The 24616-nt window shown below is 44.5% G+C and overlaps 1 protein-coding gene across 1 annotated transcript in view; it reads right to left on the reverse strand.

Moving 5' to 3' along the window:
- Positions 1 to 15319: 15319 nt before the first annotated feature.
- Positions 15320 to 24616, reverse strand: part of OXCT1 (3-oxoacid CoA-transferase 1) — a 145025-nt gene continuing 135728 nt past the window's right edge. Inside the window, exons 15-17 of the mRNA XM_088455250.1 lie at positions 21409 to 21489; positions 19156 to 19257; positions 15320 to 15535 (exon numbers count right to left, since the gene is read on the reverse strand). Coding sequence (XP_088311376.1) covers positions 15494 to 15535; positions 19156 to 19257; positions 21409 to 21489 — 225 coding nt within the window. The 3' untranslated portion in view covers positions 15320 to 15493. The remainder of the gene's footprint in view (positions 15536 to 19155; positions 19258 to 21408; positions 21490 to 24616) is intronic.

Consider the following 24616-nt stretch of genomic DNA (forward strand, 5'->3'; position numbering starts at 1 on the left):
TAGGCACTGGGGGGAGTTAGGGTTAGGCACTGGGGGGGGAGTTAGAGTTAGGCACTAGGGGGGGTTAGGGTTGGCACTGGGGGGGAGTTAGAGTTAGGCACTGGGGGGAGTTAGAGTTAGGCAATGGGGGGAGTTAGGGTTAGGCACTGGGGGGGAGTTAGGGTTAGGCTGCAGGGGGGTTAGGGATAGGCTGCGGGAAAGGTGGGTTAGGCAATGGGGGGGTTAGGATAAGGCTGCAGGAAAGGTGGGTTAGGCAATGGGGGGGTTAGGATAAGGCTGCGGGAAAGGTGGGTTAGGCAATGGGGGGGTTAGGATAAGGCTGCAGGAAAGATGGGTTAGGCACTGGGGGGGTTAGGGTAAGACTGCGGGAAAGGTGGGTTAAACACTGGGGGGATTAGGGTAAGACTGCGGGAAAGGTGGGTTAGGCACTGGGGGGGTTAGGGTAAGACTGCGGGAAAGGTGGGCTAGGCACTAAGGGGGGTTAGGCACTAGGGAGGAGGTTATGGTAAGGCTGCAGGAAAGGTGGGTTAGGCACTAGAGGGGGTTATGGTAAGGCTGCGGTGGGGGGGTTAGGCACTAGGGAGGAGGCTATGGTAAGGCTGTGGGGGGAGGGTTAGGCTGCGGGAAAGGTGGGTTAGGCACTAGGGGGGTTATGGTACGGCTGCAGGAAAGGTGGATTAGGCACTATGGGGTTAGGCTACAGCTGCGGGAAAGGTAGGTTAGGCACTAGGGGGGGTTAGAGTAAGGCTGCGGTGGGGGGGTTAGGCACTAAGGATGAGGCTATGGTAAGGCTGCGGGGGGAGGGTTAGGCTGCGGGAAAGGTAGGTTAGGCACTAGGAGGGTTATGGTAAGGCTGCGGGAAAGGTGGGTTAGTCACTAGGGGGGTTATGGTAAGGCTGCGGGAAAGGTGGGTTAGGCACTAGGGGGGTTATGGTAAGGCTGCGGGAAAGGTGGGTTAGGCACTAGGGGGGTTATGGTAAGGCTGCGGGAAAGGTGGGTTAGGCACTAGGGGGGTTATGGTAAGGCTGCGGGAAAGGTGGGTTAGGCACTAGGGGGGTTATGGTAAGGCTGCGGGAAAGGTGGGCTCGGCACTCGGGGGGGTTAGGGTAAGGCACTAGAGGTGGTTTGGGTAAGGCTGTGGTGGGGGAGGGTTAGGCACTAGGGGGTTAGGGTAAGGCTGCGGGAAAGGTGGGTTAGGCACTAGGGGGGTTATGGTAAGGCTGCGGGAAAGGTGGGTTAGGCACTAGGGGGGTTAGAGTAAGGCTGCGGGAAAGGTGGGTTAGGCACTAGGGGGGTTATGGTAAGGCTGCGGGAAAGGTGGGTTAGGCACTAGAGGGGTTATGGTAAGGCTGCGGGAAAGGTGGGTTAGGCACTAGGGGGGTTATGGTAAGGCTGCGGGAAAGGTGGGTTAGGCACTAGGGGGGTTATGGTAAGGCTGCGGGAAAGGTGGGCTCGGCACTCGGGGGGGTTAGGGTAAGGCACTAGAGGTGGTTTGGGTAAGGCTGTGGTGGGGGGGGGTTAGGCACTAGGGGGGTTAGGGTAAGGCTGCGGGAAAGGTGGGTTAGGCACTAGAGGGGTTATGGTAAGGCTGCGGGAAAGGTGGGTTAGGCACTAGGGGGGTTAGAGTAAGGATGTGGGAAAGGTGGGTTCTGGTTAGGGGAGGGTTATTTACCAAATTCTGTCGGGATTCTGACTGTTGGCATCCTGACCGCCAGGATCCCGTGCCAAACCCCAGTATATCACCCTTTCCTATAAAAGGAAACCAGAAATATACATTGGATGAGCATATTGCAGTGAAGGTAAAAAGCAGGTGCAAGCACTTTCATCACATTGATATGAATAATTTAGGTACGAATCAGACCACGGGAGGGAAGTAATATTTTTTAAGAAAGTGAAAGTTGTTTCTACTATATAGTGGGATCATAAAGAACTGAATTATTGTCACTTGTTGACTGTGTATGGGAATTATTGGGCAAGGAATTTAGTAGTTGAAGAATCCCTCGTAGTATAAATCTGAGGCGAGACCTGCATAATGCGTGGTTATGAGTGTTGGCGTACACAAAAAGTACAAATCCAGAGAGTCCAGGAGAATTGGAAGCATATTATATAAGCTTGGATAACAGTATTTATAATGTAACGCTCGTATTTCCCAGGCAAGGGTTTTAAGAACTGCAAATCTTTTCTTCATCTAGTGTAGTAGCAAGAGGGCAAGATTTAGGACTAGCAGTTATAGATGATTTATGTACTGTGCTGGGTCTATGCCAGGCCTTTGCTCGCTACCAAGAAATATATTCAAAATACAAGGGTGAAAGAAAAAAAGGATTTTTTTTTCCATTTTGCTTCTAAAGTGTATTATACTGTAGGAAGTTACAAGTAATTAGAATGTAACAGCGTAGAATTTAAAGGAAAAGTTTCTATTTTATACAGGTGAAGATTTGTAAGTGAAAATATAATCATTGTTTTATTACTCTTAGGGGCCTATTTATCACTAAATATTTGTGGGATATTTTGAAATACTGTATGGAGTGCGCTATTGAGTTGTCTCCATGAATTCTCCATTACCAAGATGGCCATCACTTAGCTCCACTGACCCTGCAAGTATCCTACACATACTGCTAGATTACTGCACCACTTCCCTCATACATGACCGGCTGGTTTCTGTATGTTCTGCTCAAGCTCCGCTCCATCCAGTTACTGAGTGTATGTAACAGTGAGTACGGCTGTACAAACACCCCTACTACACTTCAATAAACCAGTCACCTGGGTAAATACTTGGGCTCTCTACTGTAGCTGGATTCTGCTAGTGTCTAAACCTGTATACCACCATAAATAGTACACACATATTAACAGAATATTCCACAAAAACGGCTGTTTTGGGGAGTATCCACAAATATTAAGGATCCCCCAGATGTACTATGGAGGGATTACAGCAGATGTCAGATATCGGTTCCTCCATTTTTGTCCACAAATGCAGAAACCTATGAGGGCTGCTGTGCTGCCGGATTTACCAAGCCATCCCGGAGCTTGGCCCTGATAGGATAACACCATCTCCAGATGATGCTATCCTATAGTAGCCTGTGGGTTACTGTTTTGTACATTTATAAGAAGAGGGGTCCTCTGCCTGGTGACGGCCGATGGCCGCGCATGAGCAGTACGCGACGGGGACCCGAACAGGAAGTAGTGTGATATCAATACGCTATCACACTGCTTCCAGCTCTTCGCCAGGACGGGCTCTTATCGGGGCCTGCCTCCTGGCAAGAGAAACATAGTAAATTTGTGGGAAAATATTAATTTTCATGTTGCGAATTAACGCAATAAATATTTATAACATCCACATTAAAAATGGGGATTGTGATAGAAATGCCCTTTAGTGTTAATGTTTTCAATATATGTGTATCTGGTCTAACGCTAACAAGCTAATACCGAAGTGTTTTAAGATTTTGACCGGCTGTCAGTGTACCTCTGTGTAATTGCAATGCTGGTACATTGTCTTACCGGAGAGGAATCCCGTAACTATTTTATTTCTTAAGGAGAATGGTGTACTGTACTGGTGCATATATTTTATATATATATATATATATACGGTGAGTTTCCCTCTTGTCATCACTAACAGTGCAGAGCACTGACTGGTTCCTGATTCAGAGGGGTCGGACATAATGGCCATATTTGAGTTGAGCGATTATTTTTGTAATGCGCATGTGTCCCGATGGATTACCTACAGCATTGGCAGTGAGGATTTGGATGCAGGGGGACTGTTTCACCGGTGGACGTAGTGTCGATGTTTGCGCAGTGGAACGATTTTTTTATGCTACTGCGCATTCACAAAAAGTCACATGGAGAACACTAATTGCGCAACAAGTTCAATTGGATGTTCTGCCCTACATCGGGCAAATTTTTGCCACCAGGGCCGTAACTAGGGTGGTGTGACCAGTGCCATGGCACAGGGCACCGCAGGACAGGGGGCGCTGTTCGGGCCTGTCAATTTTCTGTTTATCATCATTCTCACTTGTAGCTTCCTCTTCTTTTATCCCCAGCATCTCCTGGCCTCCCCTCTCTCTTCCCTGACCCTTCCCCGTGAGGCCATGGCCCTTTTCGGATGTGTTATCTCCCTATTTAAAAAATAGGGATGGGGGGGCGCCAATGTTTTTTCTGGCACAGGGCACCAAAAAGTCTAGTTATGGCTCTGTTTGCCACTGTTAGAATTTCTTCTGCCAGTGAGAAAGTAGCCTGTGTGGAACGGAGCATGTTAAGCAGGGAAAACACAACTGAGGTCTGTTCTCTAAGCCGTTAAGTAACCACTACAAGGTTTACGTAGAAAAACACTTACAGTACTTTACTCACTGCTCTAGCTTTGAGGCCCTAAATTTGTCTTCTACATGCTCATCACTAGGTGAAAGGGGTGCTGTATAGAGGGCAAGGAGAAACCAGCATCAGTGCCCAGGAAGGATAGCTGCCCAGCACAGAGATATTCTATATACTGCTTCATACTGAGGTTGAATGGTGGGGAGATCCCCTAAAAGAGAATATCCCAGATTGGTACTACAATGGAGTTTGGAACGACTAATTGAGAGGAAGGTCTCACATGCGTATTCAAAGTGGTTGTAAACCACTAAATTGGGTACACCTTCATTTCTAGGGTGATATTACCTGGTGATAGGAAAAATTTATTATCAGATCATACTACACTAGGAGGCGCTATTTCTCATCTTTTCTTTTCAGAATTATTTGGGGCCAACTGAGCCATGGTCGTTTGGAGAACAGCAGTCACCCCGTATATAGGAGAGTGTTTTCTGACTGTACAGTTGGATTATGGTCTTCATGTGCAATATATGAAGGACCATAGACTCTGGTATAAAGACGGTGAATTAATTCTTTAGTGAAAGGAGAAGTTCCATACACCACTACTGTATATATAATATATATATATACTGATGAAATGTTAATATAATTATAATGTCTACAAAACATTCCTGGCGGTCTAATGGTGACTTCCTGGTCTGGTAGCGCCAACAATGTCTTCCTGGTCCGGCAGTCAGCTGATATGGACTTACAGCTGATCCTGATTCTCTAACCCTCCCATGACCCTCTCCCTGGTGCCTAGCCCTCCGGTCCCTGAAGAATGTCCACATTTCGACATTATACAGATGCCGACATGTTCAATGTCAACATTATGACTGCAATGATCCAGGTGAAAGACAATGGACAAGTGTAGTTACCTCCAAGAAATGAAAGACGCCCACTGGGGCCATCGCAAACTCATTGGCAACTGTGTACACATACGCAGACTATATGCAAGAATGAGGAACATCGACTGTGAGCAGTGCACTATGACTGTGGACTGACCACGGCAATAGCGACGCAGGCGCCATGTTTTACTACGTACCCGATCGCAGCTGAAGGCAGATAGACACCCCGAAAACGGCCATGACACACCTGCATTTTTGTAACCACTCCTCGTTGACACCTCCAAACGGTCCCTATCTGTCAATCCCTTTGTGATTACATCCTCCCTGCTAGCGGCTCGCAAAGGTACCTTGACGTGTGCACAGTTGGTGTGAACATTGGCATTTGTGTACCGCATGAATTAGGCCCAATGTCACTGTCCTACTGTACATCCAAAACCTAATATATTGTATAAAAGAGGACTACACATCCCTATGTGAGTTTCTGGGAATTCCTCTCACAATTCTAATCTTCTCTGTTACAGTACCAGTGGCGTATCTATAATGGGTGCAGGGCGAGCGGGGCACATGGGCCCCTGGGTCTAGGGGAGCCCACACCGCACATCCTGCACCCATATGTTTAACACTTACTTCTCCGCCTCCGGAGTTCCACGTCGCCGCCGGTATCAGCGCTGTCAAAATCACTGCTGTGGCCATTTTCCTGGCATTTTGAGCATGCGCAGTAGGGAAAATGGCCACGGCACCATTTTCCCGATGACCTACGCATGTGCTGTAGACTCCAGGCACACTCTAGTACCTAGAGTCTACAGGTGCCGCTGTGCACAGCCAGCCGCCAGAGAGAGAGGAGGGGTCCTCGGACAGAGACTGCACACGGGCCCCCTCCTCTCTGGAAACTTCCCTATACAGTACAACACCTTTTTAATCTTAATTATATTATTTAGTGTTGTGTTCTGAAGCTCCTACTGTACTTCAGAGTAGAAAACTCCTTAATTGAAAAACGTAAACAAAAAAATGTCTGTCCCCTGCTTTATTTCAGTTGTATTGTAAAGCTGGCCATCCACTATACAATTATCTGTCAGATATCTGTCCAATCTGGCTGGTTGGAATGAAAACCTGGTACTGTAGGGGAGCAAATGACAATCGTCTATTTGCTCACAAACACTGGAAAACAGACAAAAATGGTTGTTCAGACAAATTGGTTAAAACACACAAATGTAACCAATTTGAACAATATTTTCTTTGTCCTTTTTTCAGTGTTAAAAACCATATGATCGACTGTCATTTGCTCCCATACATTACCAGGTTTTCATTCCAACCAGCCAGATTGGACAGCTATCTGACAGATTATTGTATAGTGGATGGCCAGCTTTACTCTCTAGTGTGGTGGGTGCTGTTTGGATGTCTCCCAATCCCAACACAATGAATGACACAATGGACAAAAGAACGTTTCATTTTATTTATTTGGGTCTCTTCATTTCAAGTCCGGAACCTCTTAATCAAGGGTTACACAACAGCAAATTACACACAGTAACACAGTATCTTATATTTATGCAACACTTTACAAGTATTTTCCACTATCAATACACAGGAATTCCTATTACTTAACAGAGTCTAAGAGGTAATTTTACTAAAGTGAGAGTTTTTAGAAGTGAGTTTTAGAAGAGATGTTGCCCATAGCAACCAATCAGATTCTACTTAACATTTAACTAGCACCTTCTAGAAGATAATAGCTAGAATCTGATTGGTTGCTATGGGCAACATCTCTTCTAAAACTCACTTCTAAAAACTCTCACTTTAGTAAATATACCCCTATCATCAGCGTTAACACCACAGACATATAACTTTCTGATCACCCATAAGAAGTAAGCAATTGGTGATAAGCAATAACTCCACACAACAATATACATATAATTATGTTTTGTACATGTAATATATACTACCCCAGTCTTTATTTATCCTGACACAGGTTAGTGATATTGGGGCTGCTGAAGCTTCCTATGGGGTGCAGGATCTAAGACCTTGTAAATTATTGGTTTATGAGACTGTCTTTTATATATTTATTTTGCAGGAATTGTTCCTTATACCGCTTTTATACCTAAATTCGGGGTCTGACCTGGAGGTTGGAGCAGGGTTCCAAGCCGGCTCAGATCCGGAATTTAGCCGGCGTTGACCCAGGATATCCCCGAGTCATCGCCGTTCACACTGGAGCCGGGTCTGCAGTGACCCAGGCTCTTCCGGCGTGGAAGTGGACGCTTGGAGATGATATAGGGGTCTATTTACTAAGCAGTGTTAGGAGACAGAGTGAAAAGTGATAAGAAAGTGATAAGGTGTCAGACAATCAGCTCCTAACTGCCATCTCACAGGCTGTGCTTGAAAAGTGACAGTTGGGAGCTGATTGGCTGGCACCTTATCACTTTTCACTCTATCTCCTAACACTGCTTAGTAAATAGACCCCATAATCTCCAAGCGCCACTGAAGCCAGCCAATCGGCCAGCATGCAGCACGCTTAGGAAAGCAAACCACCTCAGCAGCACAGTGTCACACAATGTTTAAGCCTGGGGCGGCACACATATAATGCACCCATATGAGCCCCTTTTTTAATAAGTGTGATACCACCACCTATGTCTATATAGAGGGATCTTTGGTGGGGTATCACAGTTTCAATGTTTACAAAATATTCCCAATAGTGTATTGTCAAATTAATTTCCATTGGGGATTCTCTTGACAATTGCGTTATTTTTTCTTCCATGATAAAGATGCTAGTACTGTGTGATTTGGGTTTCAAAGCATCACAAAGCAGCATTGTTTCCTAACATCCTGGCTGTTGTCTTCTGTGCTTGTAGTTTCCACTCTGCTCCAAAATATATATTATCTAGTACTTAAACAGTACCGACTGCATCATTTTCCTACAAATAGATTAAATGCAGGAGACACACGCGAGCGGCTGTTTATTTTAATGCCTCCGCTCTACAAAGGCATCCTTGCGGTCGCCTGCCGGTTTCTATTTACAGCTCACCTTGTCCTATATAAATGACACCCTCGCCATTTAGGAAGGGGTGCATGGGAGAAAAGGTGACCTCTCGTGACATTTCCAGACTTGGTTGTTGTTGGAGCCACAACAATATTCTTAAATACCAAAAAAAAAAGAAAATAAATGGACCTGGGCTGGCGATATTAAAGAAAGAAAAGACTATATGAGCATAAGCCCACAGAGTGTAAGAAGTGATGTGATTCTTGAATAAACAATATTTTCTTTCTGTAGTAATGCATAAATAGATTCTACTCGCCAGATGTACAGTAGGTGAGATTCCAGCTTTTATAGGGTTACTTTCTCCCTCCTGGTTTCTTATATGGAAGTGAAATTTAAGTCAGTCCAATGCAACGCCAGATTTTCATTATCATGCTCCCATTTTTGCCCATATGACAGATAATAATTGTAGCTGCAATGCTAGAACACAACACACCAGTTACTCTAACAGCCACTGACCAGAGCGTCTCCCACTGTAACGAGAACATAATACTTATTCATATTGTAGCCTGGGTTTAAGTAAGGGTGCAATAAGCTATGTCGTAGGCGATGTCCACTTTTGGACAAGTCCTCAGTATCTTATCCTTTCCGGAACCTTGAGTATATGACACTGGGCAGTTAATTTGCAATTCTTCTACACCCTGTAAATGTGCCCATAGACGGTGCAATCAAGCAGCCGATCCGACGGATTGGTACGATTTGGCTGCTACATCGTACCGTGTATGGGCTTGATATTGGCCAGTGCACGCACCCGTGAGGTCGTACATCGCACCACCAGATCTTACTGCAGGTTCAGTCGATCTGGGGATGCGATGTGCGATCCCAGGTAGCGCTATGCGGGTGGGGGAGCCAGCATATTGGGCGGTTGGCCAACTGATCGCGCCGTGTGTGGGGACCGCCCGATATGTTGGACGTTGTATCCCCCGTCACGTCGCATGGTGAATTTCGCACCATATATGGCCAGCTTTAGAATCCATACACATGAGTAGCTTTTATACACTGAGGCACATTTATTTATTTAGTAACAGTTTCTTATACAGCGCAGCATATTCCGTTGCGTTTTACAAGTGGAAACAACATTAACAGAAGAAAACTGGACACTAACAGACAGACATAAAGGACACATCTTAAATGATTCAACATACCAATGACCAATGAGCATTCTGTATGACAGAAGTAAAACGCTATGCCTTGGCGGAGCAGGACTGGTAAATGCACCGCAGATTAGCATTTGGATGGTGATAGAACATCTGCTTCTGACAGATCTTTTGCAACTAGCATGGGCTTATACAAGTCTAGATACTAATGATATTGGAAGCATCTGGCAGTGGCCGGGCTAATCTTCCACGTTCAGTCTTCCGGATATTCTGCACACTTCGGCGATTCCTGGCATTTGCATATGAAAGTTAAGTAGAATGCCATGGGCGTATAGAACAGCGGCCGCAGATACGTATAACTCAGAATTAGGCCCTTAATGTGCCCTCTCCAGCACCAGCTTCATAGACCTAACATTCTCTCTTTGTCTCCCAACTTTGTAGTTATGGCTTTACCCTACCGCAGAATTCTGCCTATTTATGTCATGGTGCATCTCTATGTCCCATACGTATCTTCCAGGACAAGCATCCTGCTTGCTACATGACTTTCTAATAAAGTAAAACAAAATCATAAATACTCTCCACTCTCTCTATCCGACCAAGGAAGGTCAGGTCATGTAGGACAGTATCTCTAGCCTACAAGGTGATTCGTATACTAAGGGTGGATTTCTGAGATCATCTAAAAAACCCTAGATTATAATAGTTTTAAGTATTTTTGCAAACTGGTGGCAAATTCAGGCTTGATTACTTGAAGAGTACCCCAGGGCATATGTCCCCTTTACTAAGATGAACCAGAACAGTTAAAAAAGTGCACTAGACTCCATTTGATGTGAACTTAGCAGAGGAATCCTGTAAAACAACACCCTTAGGCTTGGCCTCTACTTGCAGATGCCAAGTCTTCCACCTCTATGGACATGTCAAGTCCTGACAGCGAGTAGTGCAGGTACCATAACTTGGTATATCAGCCACCTTTTCAAATAGCTTCTTTCTCGGCTCCTTGTCCATCCAGACCGGCCTAATGCCATCTTGTTTTGCAATATCGTCATTACTGAAGAGAAGATGATGCAAAGACTGATGGTGGTCAACAAAAATTGCACATCTCTATGTGAATCTCAAATGTGTGCATTTCATTGAATATGATATTTGATTACGGTAATAATCGCGCTAGGCAATGGTCGCAGTGAATAAGCAAATCACAGTTTGCAACTTTTTTGAAGCAGAGGGTTGCACTATCGACAAAGGTCAATGAACACAACAGGTTTGATAGCAACTATATTGCAATTTAAAGTGGAACAAACGATTTCTAGATGTGAGGCCAAATGAACAGTCCCAGACTGTTAAGCCACATTTTTGGTTTTCCAGGTAAATGTTTTATATGGAAAAATGAAATCGGTATATTACCATCTTATAATCTATAAAAATGTCCCATGAAATAAAGCCCTAAAGCAGAATAATTTGCTGTACACAATTAGACCAATGGAAGAGGTGGAGTAATAATTAGTCTACTTGATTTTTTTTTAGCTATATTACTATTCATATAGTGGTCATTCTAGCACCCTGCACCTAATCAGTGAGGAGGGCATAGTTTAATTATAAAGGGCAAAAGTTTAGACATGATGTATCCCTACAACTACTATAGCTTTAGCGATACATCACGACTACATTTTTGCCCTTCAAAATTAAACTATGCCCTCCTCACTCATTAGGTGCAGGGTGCTAGTATATGGGGTATATTATTCCAAATAAACATGCTGTGTTGCTGATGCTATGCTACTTCCTGTACAATATAATATATATATTATAGGCAGTAGAAACACAGCATATTTATTTGGAATGCTATACACACTCACATCACACTGTATGACACCCTTGTTATGCACATTGTTATTTACTGTAAAAACAGCTTTCCTCAATTCACTTGTATACTAAAAATGTATTTTTTTCAAAGCCAACCTCTGCTTATACCCAAATGTATTTATCAATTACAAAGCTGGTTGTATATATAAGGTGCAGTTGGGTACAGGATGCCGGCGCTCGGGATCCCGGTGGTCAGAATCCCGACGCCAGCAACCAGACAGATTTAGGATACAGACACCTGTCAGTCAGTATCCTAACCCTTCCCTTCTCCCTACCCCCTGACACCCTAAACCTAACTCTCCCCCGTTAGTGCCTAACCTTAACCCTCCCCCTAGTGCCTAATCCTAACCCTCCCCCTAGTGCATAACCCTAACCCTCCCCCTAGTGCATAACCCTAACCCTACCCCTAGTGCCTAACCCTCCCCCTAGTGCATAACCCTAACCCTCCTAGTGCCTAACCCTCCCCCTAGTGCATAACCCTAACCCTAGTGCATAACCCTAACCCTCCCCCTAGTGCCTAACCCTCCTAGTGCCTAACCCTCCCCCTAGTGCCTAACCTTAACCCTCCCCCTAGTGCCTAACCCTCCCCCTAGTGCATAACCCTAACCCTCCCCCTAGTGCCTATCCCTAACCCTCCCCCTAGTGCCTAACCCTCCCCCTAGTGCCTAACCCTCCCCCTAGTGCCTATCCCTAACCCTCCCCCTAGTGCCTAACCCTCCCCCTAGTGCCTAACCTTAACCCTCCCCTAGTGCATAACCCTAACCCTCCCTAGTGCCTAACCCTGCCTAGTGCCTAACCTTAACCCTAGTGCCTAACCCTAACCCTCCCCCTAGTGCATAACCCTAACCCTCCACCTAGTGCCTAACCCTAGTGCCTAACCTTAACCCTCCCCCTAGTGCCTAACCTTAACCCTAGTGCCTAACCTTAACCCTCCCCCTAGTGCCTAACACTAACCCTCCCCCTAGTGCCTAACCCTAACCCACCCCCTAGTGCCTAACCTTATCCCTCCCCTTAGTGCCTAACCATAACTCTCCCCCTAGTGCCTAACCTCTAACCCTCCCCCTAACCCAAATACTTACCGTAGGGATGCCGGCGCCGGGATTCTGACAGGTGTCGGGGTTCCAGGGCCGGCATTCTAAGTCCCAGAATCCCTGTGGTCGGTATTATGATTGCATCCCATGCATTCTACATGGACCTCTGAAAATAAAATAAAATATATAGAAACTGTATTTTGATGTATGGATGCGGGGATCGAGGGTAGTGATGGGGGGACCCCAAAGATATCAGTGCGCCGGGCCCCAAAATTTTTGTTGCCGGCCCTGGTTCTGACTGCTGGGATCCCGACTGTCTGCATTTCATACCCAACCCCACTATTCATAGGAATGTTCAGTTCACTAGGAAGTAAAAGTAGTAATGTCATGAAGGCATAGGTCACTGTGCGAAATGCACCAGTGATGTGGCTGTCTTGGTGAATTAATAGGCTGAATACTGGTTCAATCCCCAAAATACCAGCCCCTGCTGCGTGTAGAATATAGTACCCACCAATGGGAAGAGAGCAGACTCTGGGGTCAACCCAATTACCGACAACAGCTGCACTTTACGACAGCCAGAACTTGCTCAAAACTGCTCGCAGCCCCATAGGGGCGAATTTGGACTCGGAGCAGGCCACGAGGGGTGCGAATTGCGGTGTCGTTGCTGGCGTTTCAGCGCAGTGGCAACAGCAACTCGCACACTTTGCGGGTAATTGGATTGACCCCTCTGATGACAGGAAAAGATGGAAATATGAAATCAACAGCACTAAAAATAACAAAGGCTTTCCCCAAATCCAAGTCTAAACCATCATTTCATTTGTTGCTCAGCATTTTTAATGCCTCAAAATCCTTCTCTGTTCTCTTCCTCAATAAACATGATAAATGTCAGCTTTTCAGATCCCGTTCTTCCTTTTATTTATTGGAAAAGCTCTAAGCAGAAAATGATAAATCTGCAGAATAAATTATGGGCAGTGAGGGTGAGGACGGTGGAATTAATCTGCTGCAGCAGACCCTTGACACAGAACCAGACCAAGAACCAGACAAACATTGATTTTTTCTTTTGCATGCTGGGTGATAAAAGATGGTACAAGGACAGAAGGCGATTTTGTGGGTGAAAAACTGGCAGTTTAAAGAAACTAAGCTCCGAGAATCACTAATATAGAGACACAGAATACGGGGAAGGACCTACAGACCCATCTAGTCTTCACATACTAGTGTCTGATCATTTGTGGGATGTCGGCGATTTGTTTCCTAATATTCTCTAAGTCTTAACAATGCCTATAAAGTTACTCCACTAAGTAGTAAGACCCGTAGCAATATGTTTATTCCATGCACTCTTAATTCACTACTAATGGGGGTTTATTGTATGGATCGCTCTATTCTTCTGTTAAAAAAAAGTACTCCCTTAGATTGTCTTCCAGTCTTCTTCTTCCCCCCAATTTCACTATGTGTCCCTTTGTCCTAGAAATCATACCATTGGGATAACCCTGCGATGCCAAAGCCGCTCCCACGCTCGGTGCTAAGTACATGCCGATAAAGTAAGTATTCTAGTGGTAAGATATTCAGTGGCGGAATAAGTACCACATGGCCCATTGTGAGTAGTTGAGGAGCTGTGACCAGTACCGTGTGGGTGTGGTGAGTGCTGTGTTGGTGTGGTCAGTGCCACGTGGGCGTGTACACCCCCTACTCTATCAGCCCCAATGTCTCCCTAAATACGTAAGATCACACAAATATTTGGCCATTCACATCAGTCTCTGTCCCAGTGGAGTTTACAGCCTATGTTCCCTACCACTGTACACATACAAACCAGGGTTAATTTTTGTCAGGAGCCAATTAACCTATCAGTATATTTTGGGAGTGCAAGCACAGGGAGAATATATAAACTCCACACAGTTAGGGCCGTAGTGGGTATCGAACCCATGATCTCAGTTCTGTGAGGCAGTAACGCTAACCACGTCACCATCTGTGGTGCCCGTAATACAGTTTAATGAATATGATTTGCGGCCAGCTGGTTGGTCTATTTTTATTTGGAGGCCATGAGCTGTAGTCCCGTCTGCCCCATTGTTCATCTGGCCCTTCCAAATGAAGTCCGACTGGAAGCTAAACTACAAACAGCGTTTAAACTTGCAGTGTTATACCACTCTGCTCACTGGGTGGCCAAGTGATGAACCTGTAGTGCCAGCTGGCAGGTCTGACTAGTAATGGGGAGCACGAGTCATGTTTTTAAAACTACCATTCTTAAAGGGCAACTTGACTCATTCCAAACAGAAATAATCACATACAAGGTAATAGAGTTGCAAATAAATACTTGAAAATACATTCAGAATCTCGACATGGACTTTAGGATGGCAACCAATATGCTGACACCCAAAAATGCTGAGATGTTCATGATGTCAACAGTTAACATGTTGACAAAGGGAGATTTAGTTTTGCTTATTTTTAAGCAAAATGTGCATGTCAGTGTGGACATGTTAGATGTGGACAATATGAAATTGTCGCTTTTGAACCATGTCAACATTTTTTTTATGTCGACATATTGGTTGTTGACCTAAAGACAGTCGACATTCAGAAGCTTTTGACACATCTGCATGCATCTAATTCACTCTTCAGTTACCACCCAGTCGCAAAGACCATGGGGTATATTTACTAAACTGAGGGTTTTTAGAAGTGGAGATGTTGTCTATAGCAACCAATCAGATTCTGCTTAACATTTATCTAGCACCTTATAGAAGATAATAGCTAGACTCTTGATTGGATGCTATGGGCAACATCTCCACTTCTAAAGACCTGCACTTTAGTAAATATACTCTCTTGTGTCTGAATCTGTACTGCGTCTCTGTATGAACACTATCAGAGTGCATGCGTGGTATGACTAAAGACATATAGGCAGACGAAAGAACATCGGCCATTTGCGGGAATATCGGCATAGCTTGGGACTTACAATAAGGCCCATAATCTTCTAAGAACTTTTATTCTTACAGTGAATTATCATTTAGCCCTGCAAACATCCAGTGTAGCAGCAGCTCATTAATACACCTCACAGTTCAGGCTCCACTTGTTAGATTCAATGATGCAATAAAACTTAGTTAGCAATGTAACCGTAGACCCATGAAGTACAAATCCAAGTTTACTCAAATATTTTTTATTAACTTCCATGGTTTTACTCCACTGTAACAAATCATCAGTGATGAAATACCTCTACTGGTTAGTTGGTATAAATTATTTTGAAAAGAAAATCAAAAATATTCCTAGGCAAATGTTGTAACTTCTCCATTAAAAATATGGAAGGGACCACAAATCTTAATCACCGATTTGCTGTAGCTGTTTGAGGGCCGGTGAAACCTGGCAAATAAAAAGAGAAAAGTGTCATACATATCACATGGGTACGACAATCTGCGTCATGGTCCAGGACAGTTTATTTTGAAACGTAATGAGAGAAAAATTGGAGGCCTGTAACACCTATAACGTAGGGTCACTATAATATCCATTTAATCAGAGATACATATGACTCACACTGTGGCTGATTAAAACCAAGTTACAGTCAGGTGCATAAATATTGGGACATTGACATAATTTTCATATTTTGGCCTCTATTCACCACCACAATGGCTTTGAAATGAAACAAACAAGATGTGCTTTAACTGCAGACTTTCAGATTTAATTTGAGGGTAATTACATCCAAATCAGGTGAACGGTGTAGGAATTACAACGGTTTCTATATGTGCCTCCCACTTTTTAAGGGGCCAAAAGTAATGGGACAAACTAAACAATCCTAAATCTAACTTTCACTTTTTAATACTTTGTTGCAAATCCTTTGCAGGCAGTTACAGCCTGAAGTCTGGAACGCATAGACATCACCAGACGCTGGGTTTCATCCCTGGTGATGTTCTGCCAGGCCTCTACTGCAAATGTCTTCAGTTCCTGCTTGTTCTTGGGGCATTTTCCCTTCAGTTTTGTCTTCATCAAGTGAAATGCATGCTCAATCGGATTCAGGTCAGGGGATTGACTTGGCCATTGCATAACATTCCACTTTTTAACCTTAAAAAACTCTTTGGTTGCTTTTGCAGTATGCTTCAGGTCATTGTCCATCTGCACTGTGAAGCGCCGTCCAATGAGTTCTGAAGCATTTGACTGAATATGAGCATATAAACACTTCAGAATTCATTCTGCTACTTTTGTCAACAGTCACATCATCAATAAATACAAGGGAACCAGTTCCATTGGCAGCCATACATGCCCACGCCATGACACTACCACCACCATGCTTCACTGATGAGGTGGTATGTTTTGGATCATGAGCAGTTCCTTTCCTTCTCCATACTCTTCTCTTCCCATCACTCTGGTGCAAGTTGATCTTTGTCTCATCTGTTCATAGGATGTTGTTCCAGATCTGTAATGGCTTTTTTAGATGTTGTTTGGCAAACTCTAATCTGGTCTTCCTGTTTTTGTGGCTCACCAATGGTTTACATCTTGTGGTGAACCCTCTATATTCACTCTTGTGAAGTCTTCTCTTGATTGTTGACTTTGACACATATACACCTACCTCCTCGAGAGTGTTCTTGATTTGGCCAACTGTTGTGAAGGGGTTTTTCTTCACCAGGGAAATAATTCTTCTGTCATCCACCACAGTTGTTTTCCGTGGTCTTCCGGGTCTTTTTGTGTTGCTGAGCTCTCCGGTGCATTCTTTCTTTTTAAGAATGTTCCAAACAGTTGATTTAACCACACCTAATGTTTTTGCTATCTCTCTGATGGGTTTGTTTTGATTTTTCAGCCTAATGATGGCTTGCTTCACGGATAGTGACAGCTCTTTGGATCTCATGTTGAGAGTCGACAGCAACTCATTCGAATGCAAATGTCACACCTAGAATCAACTCCAGACCTTTTACCTCCTTAATTGATAATGAAATAACGAGGGAATAGCCCACACCTGTCCATGAATTAGCTTTTGAGTTGATAGTCCCATTACTTTTGGCCCCTTAAAAAGTGGGAGGCACATATAGAAACCGTTGTAATTCCTACACCGTTCACCTGATTTGGATGTAATTACCCTCAAATTAAATCTGAACGTCTGCAGTTAAAGCACATCTTGTTTGTTTCATTTCAAAGCCATTGTGGTGGTGAATAGAGGCCAAAATATGAAAATTCTGTCAATGTCCCAATATATATGCACCTGACTGTATATGCACACTTGACGTGAGCCCAACACAGAACCTGTGCAATTCATGTGTCCTTGATCAATGGGAGATTATAGCAACCCTAAAATAAAGGTTTTATATCAATTAACAAGGGTCTTGCTGGAAACCACTAAACGTGACCAGTAGAGAGGGAATTAATTCACCCAATTCAGCTTTGCTCCAATGGGCAGCTGCCAAGGTTGGCCAATAGGAGGTAAATGAGTGACATTAACATTGTCTGTAGACATCTAGCAAGTTTCTATACACAAAACCCGTGTGCAGAGAGGAGGGACAGGTACAAAGTAGGGAGGCATGGTAATGCCACCCAGATGATGAGGTCACACCTCATGATGCCATGCTCTTGCCATTTCTACGCCGCATGTTTTCATCATGCGGTGTGACCGTGCCCCCACACCATTGGCTACGCCAGGGCCCCGAGAGATCTCCCAGCAGCCCTGCACATAACTGTTATGTCATGTGAGAATATAAGAGCAGAAAATAAATCCTATGCATCAATAAACAGCGTCAGCATGAACGAGCATCTGTTAAAACACTATATACAGCTGGTATTAAGGGATGTGTATACACTCTACATACTATACAGAAATGCACGCAATCCAACTTTCAAATTGTGTTGCTCTTTTATTTATTATAGCTGATCTTCCTAAACAGCCTCATGTGCAGTGATGTCACTAGCTGCTTGTGACGTGATAGGCTGAGTGGGTCAGCTGACAGTATGGCTGCCTTTAATGGTATATCTACATTGCACAGAAAAAGCGTCATCAGTGTCATTTCCCTAGTGGGATTCCTATCCAGTGAAACTATGTGATTGCGGCTCTTTCCTTGGATTTTATTTTTTTTTTAAAACTATTTCACAATAGAACTATTCCACAATTTTTCGACACTCAAGTAAATTATAAATAAAAATATATAAAAGAAAGTACTTTGAGGGAGATTTGTCAAACCTTGGAGAGATATAAAGTACCAACCAATCATCTAACTGCCATATTACAGGCTGTATTTAAAAAATGATAGTTAGAAGCTGATTGTTTGGTACTTTCGGCCTGATTCACTGCAGATCGCAACTGTGATTACGCACGCTGTGCAACTGCGAGAGTGTGCTAATCCACTGTGATCGCTATGCTGTCGCAGCACTACATAAGGATGACCACTTTACCTTACACACATCCATAATCCTTTGCTAGACTGCAAAACCATCGGTAACATCGAGTACCATCGCAGCCTCACGCACACTTGCACAAGCTCTGACCTTACTCAGGAATTGCTAACTTCATTGCACGCTGTGAGATCTCAGGCTGCGTAGGGCATCACAGTGGATAATTTATGCACACTCCTGTAATGGCGTTCGAATGCACTTGCACGCCTGCGATTCGCCGACCACCCCCCACAAACGGCACTTCCTGTCAATCACTCTGTGATGGGTCTGCGTAGTCACTGCGATCGCAGTCTCAATCGCAGTGGCTAGTTCACGCACCCGCACTGCATATCTATGTGCAGAACGCAACAATCAGCCGATTGCGTGCATAATCGCAGTTGCGATCGGTAGTGAATCAGGCCCTTTATCTCTCTTGTTACTTTTAGGTCTCTCCAGGGTTTGATACATCTCCCCCTTTGTATGATACATAAATTATTAATGAACACCATAATTAACATAAATGGTCAATATGTTGTGCTATGCGGCAAATATCTTCATCGTTGTCCATCTATGTGAGATAAAACACAACAACACAACACAACAAACATTTTTCTTAAATCCCAGACACTTACTGAGAAGTCACAGCCAGTACATTTCTTTATGTCGTCCACAGATAGACCTTCGCCAATCTCAATCAGAGTCAGCCCGTTCTTTTTGTCCACATCGAAGACAGCCTATTACATACACATACAAATACATTACTGGTTATTATCAGATTGGAAAGGGTCTAGAAAACATATCAGTAAGAAGTTCCTGAGGTCCATTTCCTCCTCTGTGAGCAATATATACAGGACCCTGATTCAATCACAAGATAATAATCTCACCCTCTTCCCGGCTTGCCTGGGTAGCACATTGAAATTAAGCCATTAGCATGCAGAATACAGCATCTGCTAGCCAATATATACTGTGCCAATATTCACACAGTTCCTGCCACCTGCATATCATTACTTTCAGCTTTTAGCATATCTGCTTTCAATTCACTGTATGGTTTTTTTATACATCAAAAACACATTTAAAGCAAGGTCACTCGAAGGAAAATAATGAGCTATCGTTTACTGTATTTCCCAAAATGAAATACTTTATAGTCATTCCCGGGACCTTCCTAGACGTAGAGTCCCTGATGATGTCCCTGTAACAGCAACGTTGCTTCTCGTGTCTCATATGAAACACCGAAAAGCTGAGCTTGCCGAGCCACACACAACGGAGGATGGCATTAGGATTACTTACGGTCGCGATGCCTCTAGACGCTCTTTCATAATTGCTGACCTCTGGGCTGTCCCCTGTGGGAGGTCAACACCAGAGTGGGTATCACGGCAGAGATTGGCGGTGCTGGGGTCGCGGTGAGGTGATCGAAACATCGTGGACCCGACCACGCTAGATAATGCTGCGATTACGCTATTGCGAAGCATGGGGCGGAGGAGCCACGATGACGCGATTCAACTCATATGGCATCATCAGCCCCCTGTGCCGCTCACTTCACTTGGGAAGTGGGCGGCCATGGCCGTGTGGCTCCGGGAGACGTGCCCACTGCATGCGCAGTTAGTAGACAGTTATATCGTTATATCTCATTTACCTTTTTTTCGGAATTCTTGCGCATGTACATTGTGGCTGCTCACTGGCTATTATGCATCGACCCAACACAATGCTTATGTGACTCAGAGGGACAGAGATATGGCTGGGCGGGGGGGTTGAGTTTGCAGTAACAACTCTCCAGGGACTCTCTTTTTAGTACGCTACAGAGCTACAGTATGAGACGGTGCAGGATGTCTCCCAGCGCTGAGAGAAGTGACCTCTGGATACATCACCCCCCTTTAGAGGAGAGAATTTTACAGCGGTAAAAAAATTTTTTTTAGGTGTAGTTCCATGGGAGCAAATAACAATACAAATGTTTTTGACAGATCTATAGAGGTAAGCTTAAAGATTTAGTAATCATAAATAAATGCAACGTACTTATTTACACTAGGCTGAAACTATGCATAGGAATACAGAGATGTCCAGGCAGAACGGACAGGACATCCCCACCATAGTATGGCTGAGGGAAATTACATCCGGCACTAGCACACTGCAGATAGGAGCCGATCGCACGCTTTACTGTGTGCGGGGAAAGGAGGCATTTATAATAAAAAATACTGGATAAAAAAAGCTTAGCTTTTTGCCTCATGCCTCAGTGAGGTTACTAGTTCCTAGTACAGTAAATTGATAAATTGAATATTGATACAGCCCACAAAAAAAACAGTGGTAACTGACTGCATTTCTCTCCTTCATGGTGCATACACACGGGCAGATTAAAAGGACGATATAAACGATAACGATATCGTTTATATAGTCCTTTTTTTTAACCCCTCCAACGACCAAATGATGGTCGATGCGCGGACACGGATGGTCGATATCGACCAGGTTAGCCTGTTTACTATAGGGACCCGCGATACTTTGTTTGGGGGTTGGTGCATGTGCTGGATGTTCGATATCGAACATTCAGCACATGCAGGACGATCAGACAACGATATCTGATCATTGTCTGATCATCCCGTGTGTACGGGCCATAAGATACACAGTTTATGATAACATTCACAATGCGTAAAGCCAGATACAAGTGATAAATGACTGCATGCTGATTGTCACCCCTACGACGCCTATCAGATTTCTATGTATGGAATGCAGCAGACCAAATGGGCGCTCAGCCATATCTGTGTTACTGATTATACCCCACTGGGATTTAGACACTTTAAATGCTTCAATTCAGCAGGGCCGGGTACAAACCACACACATCAGTGTACATTGCAGATCAGCAGGAATCAGAACAGGGGACAGATGAAGCATTTTACCTTCTCTGTAATGATCCGATCTACACACTGTTTCCCAGTAAGTGGCAAGTTGCATTGTTCCAATATTTTGTGCGTTCCTCCCTATAATGAAGCAGAAGGGATTGGGTTACTGTTTGGAAACAACTGAAATATTTACAATGTAATATACAGTATTCATATATTTTTCAACATGTGTTCTTTTTACTAAAGGGGTGTTTGAGTAGAGTCTGGGAACCTTACTATAGACATCATTATATATTCTTCAGTGCCTGCTCGCCTGGGACGTCTGCAGTTTTGAACTGGGCAGGTACAGAACAAGGTGCAGCCAATGAGAGAATCGGAATGTTGACAGCAGCAGGAGATGAGTGCGCTGATCCTGTGGGAATCCGTGGCCTGTCCACTTGTCTGATTACACAAGTGGGGACAGGGGGACACGTGGCAGTGTCCTGATGTGTGGTAAGGGAATAAAGACAAAACATAGGGCCTGATTCAGACCCGCTCGCAAGCGGGTCGATGGTGGCCCAGTGCGCATGCACACAATGGAGCCGGCTCCGTCGTGCGCATGCGGAGACCCGGATAGGGACAGCAAACCCTCGCTCCGGGTCTCGTACCAAAGGGGGCGTGCTGTCGATGTTGAGTGACAGCACGCCCCCTTTGGTGGGTGGGCCGGGGGCGTGGCTGCCCAGACGGAGGCGTTCCGTCTGGGGCCGGCCCCACTGACATCACAAGTGATGTCAGTGGGAGTGCTCTTGGCTCTGTTTGAGCCGAAAGCACTCTAGGGCACAAGGGTCTCGTCGCAAGCCCGATGGTCGCGATGGTCTTGACCATCGCAAACCATCTTCCTGGCCGCTCGCTATAGCTGTGGGTGGTCACCCACAGCTACACGAACGGCCAGGAGGCCGCACTAAAAATGAAGAAGGATGGCCCTGATTCAGTGCGAGCGCTCTGTCAGAGCGTCCGGCTCTGAATCAGGGCCATAATCCACAGACTTCAAATGAGGAAGGAGTAGGGTAATCAACAGTACAAAGTAGTTCTATGTGGCTCCTCTAAAATTGGTGGTACATTTTACGTGCTTACTATGCATTGTTTCCATGTTTTAGACCTAAAGACGATTATTGTTTTTTTTTGAATGAATAGCACTTTACTACTCATAAATGGAGAAGAACCCAAAGTTTCATAATAAAAAGAAAAAGTTTACCTGAAGTTACTAAGCTGCTACTTTGAGCAAATCATAGGCTTTAGGGTGCCCATCTCAGCCTGACCGGGTGATAAATATATTTAGGGGGAATCATTGCTTACACATAAAGAAACTGGGAAATATTTAGGATCCTTCAGCAATCCAATCTCTGTGAAATGTTGTACGTCACAAAATAGGGCACCTGTCCCATAAATCAGATGCTGGTAGAGGTTTCTCACAGATAAAGACGATAAAAGTGTGTCTGTCCATCTTAATGAGTCATGATAGATCATGAGGCAGAGGGCCAAGAGGCCCCGATCTGCCATTAATCTGTATTTCTTCATCTTGACAAATGAGCGCGCATCACAAATGCCATGGTATATGGGTCTGCTCGGAGATTCGAAAGCTCTCCCTAATGTCAGATCAGACGTCTCTAAATCTTATGTCTGATCTGTTATTGGCAGCCGCAAGGTTTGTAGAAGTAGGAGGTGGATGACCTGGGAGGTTTACACTTGTTCTTTATGATCTTTCTTTTCAAATTATTTTAAAAAAGGAAAAAAAAATTAAATTACAACCCCAAAGTCCTTCAGCAAAATGCTCTCTCCACCTTTAAATAGATTTCAATTACTGCTCTGTACATTTTTGCTCTGCTGGTGCCCAACTCAAACCTGCTGGGTGGATACAGTTGTGTTCAGTGCACAGAACAGCACAGGAGCTACAAAATAAAACAATACATCCTAAGTGATATAGGTAGATAATGTATTCAGTAGAAATAGCATGGAAGAAATTGAAGTGGAGCAAACGGTTTACACATGAAAAGGCTCGTGGGATGAGGTGGGCGATTGCCGAGTGTGTGGTTTCCATACAAAGCCTTGTCTCTCTCCCATTGCCCACTCCGTCTCTCTTTATTTACCCCCCTCCATGTCTCTCCCTTTGCCCCCTCCATGTCTCTCCCTTTGCCCCCTCCAAGTTTACCCGTTCACCCCCTCCAAGCCTCTTCATTTGCCCCCTACATGTCTCTCCCTTTGTCCTCTCCAAGTCTCTTTCCGTTTGCCCCCTCCATGTCTCTCCATTTCCCCCTTAATGTCTCTCCCTTTGCCCCCTCCATGTCTCTCCCTTTGCTCCCTCCATATCTCTCCATTTCCCCATTAATGTCTCTCCCTTTGCCCCCTCCAAGTCTACCCGTTCACCCCCTCCAAGCCTCTCCATTTGCCCCCTACATGTCTCTCCCTTTGTCCTCTCCGAGTCTCTTTCCGTTTGCCACCTCCATGTCTCTCCCTGTGCCCCTTTCATGTCGCTCCTTGTCCCCATCACCGGAGCGTACCCCTACTCACTATTCTGAGAGGGAGAGACTCATATAATGGTTTCTTTGGGCGGAGGTTTGCTACTATATGATAGTAGCACTATCACTGCTTTAAAGATACCTTGACAGGCTTCGTACCACCATTCATAATTGCAAGTGAGGTACGATACCTCCACTTCTAATTTCTAGATATAGGAGAAACTATCCTAGGCAGGAGAGGGCTATACTATAGTAGCTAACCTCCGCCTAAAGAAACCATTATATGAGTCTTTCCCCTCTCTGAATAGTGAGTGGGGTATGCTCCGTCATACCTATTCCTAACTATATATTTGTTTGAATCTAAAGATTCCCTGAGTTTTTGTTTTACACATTATTTGTTTTTATGTACCATGGTAATAACCTATCACCACTGAGGATTTCCACTGAACAAAAGTAAAGAAACCCTATAGTTAACTTTAAGCTAAGCATACGTTTTTTGACACTCAAGGTCAGATGACATAGATATTAGCGCTACTATACACATCATATCCAAATATTGTTTATATGCCTTGTGATCTCTGGGATAGATCTTTTGATGAGAAAAGAGCTGAACTTTATCTGTAGTGGAGCGCCAAAATCACCTTACCCATATCTTTTTAGACATCATCTATAGTGACTGATAATGATGTTGAAATGTGACCAGTCCAAAAAGTGCCAAAATAGGCTTAGCAGCGAAGGGGTTAAATCAGGAATAGGCAAAGTGTCTCTGT

This window comes from Taudactylus pleione, unplaced genomic scaffold (genome assembly GCF_031769625.1).
Source record: "Taudactylus pleione unplaced genomic scaffold, aTauple2 ptg000647l, whole genome shotgun sequence".
Classification (NCBI taxonomy): Eukaryota; Metazoa; Chordata; class Amphibia; order Anura; family Myobatrachidae; genus Taudactylus; species Taudactylus pleione.